The sequence below is a fragment of the Frankliniella occidentalis genome, unplaced genomic scaffold, assembly GCF_000697945.3.
Source record: "Frankliniella occidentalis isolate FOCC.00 unplaced genomic scaffold, Focc_3.1 Scaffold861, whole genome shotgun sequence".
NCBI lineage: Eukaryota > Metazoa > Arthropoda > Insecta > Thysanoptera > Thripidae > Frankliniella > Frankliniella occidentalis.
In genome coordinates this window covers 30,449-36,541 of record NW_026267969.1, presented here as the reverse complement: position 1 = coordinate 36,541, position 6,093 = coordinate 30,449, and the positions used below count along the sequence as shown (strand labels likewise).

Here is a 6,093-nt window from a genome sequence, read left to right as displayed (position 1 = left end):
CCCCCCCCCCAGCACGCCACGCGTGTTTGGGGTCAGGGAAGAAGAGGATCAGCCTGCGCTGGGGTTGTGAGCTTACGGGAGGGCGTGCTGAGCTGCTGATGACCGGTTCCATTTGCAAAGCAAAGGGGAAGCTGCCAATCATGGCCGCACGATTTAAACTTTTTCCTTGTGAAACAGACGTGCCTCTGCTTCTGGTGTAATCGCAGCAACCACATAGCCTAATAACGATTGCATGCCGTTGCCCCCCTCAGTCAGAATAACGCGAGGGGGAACTCGACTCCTCTTCCGTGAGTCGGACCGGGTGGGCAGCCCGCCGGATAACGAGAAATTGTTCCATATTCCGGCCGCTTTATCCTCTCGTCGTCTTACGGCATCGAGCAGCAGCGAGGCGACGGGACGCCACACATCCGATGCAAATACACCTATACCCGTTCCGTTCCGTTCACACTCCGGGCCGGCCGAGTGTGAGGCGGAAGCTGCGCCTGCTCTATGTGCCTGAGAAAGCATCGGGCGTGTGTGAGTGAGTGGGCCGTGGAGCACTTCTCTGCGGCGGATGCGGCTCAAAAGTCTAGCCGGGGTGAAAGGACTCGCCGCGGCGACACTCTCATATCCCAGCGACTTGCCTCTCTATCGGACTCAGCCAGCCAGCGGGAGCGGGTGAGAAGCGGCAGCCGGCGATGCGATCAAGGAAGGGGCTCTTACATTGTCTTGAGCCCCCAGCCAGGCGCCAGGCCATCGCGCCACCCGCCACTCGCCAGCCAGGGGAGACAGGCGGCCGACCTTGCCAGATAACCCAAACACGCCCACGCACTCTAGCGCCAGGAGACGGGAAGCAGATGCCCGGCAGGGGTGTGTTTATAGCGGGAAACTATCGAAGAGACCAAAAGACAATCGGCTGCTGCGGTGAGACGTATCCGGCTTGTTGTAGCGTAGCTAAAGGCCGGCACACTTAGCGCAGAATTCAAATGTTCGCGCGCGGATATATTTGAATTCTGCCCACAATCTCCCCTCTGCATCTTTCCGTACCGAACAGCAACAGGCTGGAAGAAGAGAGATCCTCTTGGAGAGATCCTCTTCGGCTGGAGCGGGTGGGTAGGCAACTCAGCGCCGTGGCGGCGGATGGGTTGCCTACCACCACGGCGCCGGCCGTCCTGCGCGCGCGCGCCCAGCCGGCCGCGGGAAGGCGCGGCAAGTGCGAGTGAGAGAGGGCGACGGTGAGGTCTCCCCTCTCTCTCGCTTGTTGTCACGGGCCGGCGCGCCCCCGGTTTGGTCAAGGCCGTGGTGCTGGCTGTGCCGTGCTGTGCGCCCGTATCCGCGCACCGTACACTCCGATAGTGGAGAAACTAGCACGACGGAGAAAGGCCCCGAATTATTCAGCCGGAAATGAATGAATGCATGAGGAATGGATTGGATGAAAACGAGATTGTTTGAGATGCAGCGGCGCGCGCTGCTGGTCCGGTCCGGCGCGGCATATGCATGTTGTCCGGGCGCGCTCGATACGGACACGGACGGCCGACAGAGGAGAGGAAAGTCGATTTGCGCGGGATAACATCTCCCGCAAACTAATCGCACGGGAGTCGTGCCGTCGTCGAGATTCGGCGCACATAGTCGATCTCCTGCGCGCTCGCTCGGGAGAAAAGTTTGAGGGGGGGGGGACTAGACGGCGGTATGGCAGTTGACCTGCATTAAGTGGACGCCTGTCTGGCCGCACTGGGTACACGACGGGTGCGATGACCCTGCTGCTGGGGCGTGGGCTGCCCTATGGGCTGCTCGCCGCGCCGGACATAGCATGGCGCGATGCCACTCACGAGTGCACGACACTGCTGCTGCTGCTGCTGCTGCTGAGCGAGAAAAAAAGAATGTCTAATTACTTGCTAACGTGGAAGCATTTTGTTTGGAATCGTGCGCACGCCGCGGCGGGCTGGCGCTTCAGTCCTGCGTGTCGGCGCGCGCACGCCAGCGCACGCCCGCTTCCCTCCAGCCCCACCACCCCGATCGCAGTCACGGCAAAAGCAGTGAATGAAAAGTCGACGTCGCTGGCTGGAACCAGGGGCAGATAAGGTAACTTCTCATATCCCGTGACTGTCGAATTAGACCGGGTCATTATATTGATTGATTTCTTGCTGAGGAGGGGGGTGGGGGCGTTCCTTCCGCCCGTAACGCGGTTGTCGTCGTGCGAGGAGAGGACATCGACGCGGTGATGCCGAGTGCCGATCTACCTACCCACCGCATGTGCAAAGTTATGTCCCTCTCTTTCGCTCTTTGTCACACCGAGGATCGCACGTTGTGCGTGGTTCGCAGCATGGCAGTGCGAGGGCGTGTTTATGTATTGATTCGCACGCCGACTGGCCGGCCTCCTGGAGGCCAGTGACCGCCCCCCGTGGACACGACGCTATGCGCCACAGGTCTGGAACCGGTGGCATCCTGGCAGGTCGTGAACGCGACAGTAGTTGTGGCCTCGCGGGACGCAACCAATGCACAGCGCAATGGGGATCAACAATGTTGCAGATGTTCCGCGAAGACGGCGGCGGTGCGGTGGCGTGAGTCAATGCGGTGTCATGACGCCTGTCTCTGCCCACGCCGCCGTGCCCCGCGCAGAACTGCATCATCGAGTGCATCCAGCGCTGCTCTCGCGCGCCCCGCCCCGCCCCGCCCCGCCCCGCCACACGGCGCAGAGAAAGCTTGCCTCATAAAGCACTCGAGCACCGGCCCATCCCAGTCGGTCCTGGGCAGTGTCGCTGGCCGGCGGCGTGCCCGGCATACCGCAGACCATCGCGGAGAGGTCTCGCGTAACGCCTTGGCACTAAAACAAGTGCCCGCTCTGCTTACCTCCGGCATGTACTTGCTGCGGCGGGAGCTCGGGCGGCCGAGGGTGGCGCGGCCCCAGTTGCTGACGCTGGTGCTGGTGGAGCTGGCCTCGTCCGAGTCCTTCCGCCGACGGAGCACCAGCACCCGCGGGATGGTGGGCGCGCTGATGGCGCGCTTGAACAGGCCGACGCCCTGCTGCGCGTCGTCCAGCTGTTTCTCGGCCGCCTTGTCCCCTGCCTCCTCCTCGTCGTCGTCGTCGTCGAAGTCGTCGTCGACGTCGCCGTCGAGGTGGTCGCAGCTCTGGGCGGCGCTGGCCTTGGCCGTGCCCCCGGGGGACTGCGGCCGGTCGAAGGCGCCCACGGCCTGCGCGTGCACGTGGCGCATGAGGGTGTCGCCGAGGCGCGCACGCTCGTCCTCCCACCAGCCGCGCACCGACCGCCAGGCGCGGCCCAGGCGGGAGCGCACGCGCTGCACCCGCGGCCGCGGCGCCGCCGGCTCCCCGGGGACCCCCGCGGCCATGGACTTGGGGCGGCGCGCGCGCTGCGACGCCCGCAGGCTGCAGTACTCCAGCTCCTCGTAGTCTCTGCTGGGCGCCGCGCCGTTGGCGCCCGCCGCGCCGTCCAGGCTGGTGGGCTCGCCGGTGGGGAGCACGTAGTACGTGGAGTACTCGCTCGTCATCACGTTGCTGCCGCTGTCCGTGCTCGTCCAATCGGGCTCGGGCACGGGGGGTGGCGCCGAGGACGGGGGCGCGGGCGGCGACCCCTGGGGCGGCGGCGGGGGAGCGCCTTGCGGCCGCGGGCACGAGTACAGCCCCTCCTCCACGGCGTGCGAGTACGACGGCGACCTGTAGATGGGGTTGACCGTGGCGGACGGCGTCTCTCCCCTGTCCGGAGAGGTCGCGGAGCGCCGCTCCACGCAGACGTACTCTGGCTCCTCGTCCTGCGCTGACGGCGCGGACGCGGGTCTCGCCGCGGAAACGGGCCTCGACGCGCGGCTGGGGCTCGGAGAGTCCGAGTCGGAGGAAGTGCCTCTCGCGTCGACGAACTCGTCGTCCCCGTCGGACGTCATGGCCACCGAGATGCGCTGCGGGGACGCCACCACGGTCTCCGTGACCTCCCTCTCCTTCTGGGGTTCGTCCTCCCACTCTTCGTCCGGAGTGGCTTCGTCGGCGACCTCCACCTCTCCGTTCGTCTTATTCGCCTCCTTTGCCTCGAAGAAGGTAAACGTAATGTTCGGCACTTCCTCGGCCACCGGAGGCGGGGGTGGGGAGGCGCTGGTCGGGCGAGACGCGGGCGGCGGAGAAGATGCCTCTTGGATCTTTTCACCCCCCACGTGCTGCGACATGGTCTTGCCGCTCGCCGCGTTCACCAGCGCGTTGAGGACGAGGTCCGCGATGGACTTGGCGGGGAAGCGAGGCCGCGAGTGCGGAGGGTCCGCGGCCAGCGGCGACCCCTCGCGGCTGCGGCTGTGGCTGCGGCTGCCCCGCGGGGACCGTATTGACCCGTTCCACCAGTGACGGGGGTGCTTGCGGCCCCCGGCGGCAGGGGACGGCGAAGTCGCCGGTGCCGGGGGCGGCGGGGGTGGGGCCGGCGGAGACGCTGCGGGCGGCGGCGGTGGCGGCGAGCCACGAGGTGGACTTCTCCTTGGTGGTGGTTCCGGATTCGTTGCGGCCTTCTCAGTCGGCACCGCCTCAGTCATAGGTTCCGGTGTCGCATCGGGCGTAGGTTCTGGTGCCGCGTCAGGCGAAGGTTCCGTTTTCGCACCGGGCGCATGTTCCGGTGTCGCATCGGGCGCATGTTCCGGTGTCGCATCGGGCGCATGTTCCGGTGACGCATTAAGCGTAGGTTTCGGTGGCGCCTCTTGCGGTGCCTTGTCGGTGCTGTGCGTCGACGCTGGCGCCGTCACTTCGGCCGAGGCCTGCTCCGCGGGCGGCGCCGCCTCCGTGGCCGGGGCCTCCTCGTCGGGCTCCACCGGCGGTAGCGGCTCCATGACGCCCTTCTCTTCCGCTCAGCGCGACATTGTCCACGGCTGCCAACTTTGAAAAGGGCGCCGATCACAGTGAGTGAGCAGCATTGCTCGCCCGGTCGGAGGGAGGGGCGGGTTGGGCGGGGCGGGGAGCGGGAGGCGGGAGGGGCAACGTGAGGCGTGAGGGTGATTGAAAAGCGGCAGAGCAACAGCAAAGCGAGCAGGAGAATGGCCCGCTCGTCTACCCGCTCGGCGAGCGCATTAAGCACTAAGCACTCTATATATCGCCTGATCCAGTTTGGCCGGGCCGACCGCACCACGCCGCGCCACCGCTTTCTACGCGGTGACTGGCGCTGGCAGCGCTAGAGTGCAGTGCGCAGCATGCGCAGCCAGAGTGCACACAGCGCCTACTTTTTGCTTTATCTCATTTCTTGTCCAGGAGGCGGGGGTCACGGTGGTCCCCCCGGTGGTGGCGCGGTCTGTGCGCTGCCGCTGTGTTTGCCGGCCGAGCTCTAATGAGCCCGACACACCGGGCTGTGACCGGAGCCCGTCACACGGCGCGGGTTGCCTCCACCGACCGCCTCCGTCCGGTTGTCCTGGCCCTGCACGGGCTTGCCTTGCCGGGTCGGCCTCGCCATAGATTTACAATGGTGCTACACTCTAGAGTCTCGTTGCTTGGTATCGCTGTTTACAGGTTTCCCCAGGGTTGCCCCCCCCCCTCCCCCCTCTTGTTAAAAGTTCACCCCCGCTGCATACATTACAACGGGCCGTAGCGGCACGTGTCGGGTTTCACACTCCACGCTGCGGTCAAAGAAAAAAAAATAACCCTTTCATGAAAATTACCGAGGGAAAAATTAAATGAGATGCCCTGGCGCGGTGTAATCCTATCGCTGCCGTAAAGTAGCCTTTAGTGGTTGCGCGAGGTCCGCGAGGTAGGAGGGGGGCAGGGGGCCTTCTGTGAGACTAGATGGATATTGGACAAAATGGTTTAAATTCAAAGATGATCGTTAAAGTGAAGTTTTATAAGCACGACTGCCTTCTTTGTCATGTCTATGTGGTACTTTTTTTTTTCCCTCCTGGGGCTTGGGGACCCGGTGGGATCGCGGGGGGACCCAACTTGGCAAGAGAGACGTGCGTGCAATGCAGCGTGCATGTTCAACTTAAGGCCTTACATCACAGTTAAGCCCCTAGTTTTAAACTTGTTGTTTCTGGTTATTTTTTAGAGTTAAAATAAGTCAGGTGATCAAAACTAGGTAATATTTATGTATGTAGGTTCCCTTTTAAACAAATCATACAAAAAATAAGTTCCGGAAACTTTGG

General features: G+C 63.8%; 1 protein-coding gene across 1 annotated transcript; it reads right to left on the bottom strand.

Annotated features, from left to right (window-relative positions):
* Positions 1-3,084: 3,084 nt before the first annotated feature.
* LOC127751738 (proline-rich protein 12-like) lies at positions 3,085-4,152 on the bottom strand (the record flags this gene model as incomplete). Its single annotated transcript, XM_052275740.1, has 1 exon — positions 3,085-4,152. A coding segment is annotated over exon 1 (1,068 nt), but the record flags the coding sequence as incomplete, so codon positions are not given.
* Positions 4,153-6,093: the final 1,941 nt, after the last annotated feature.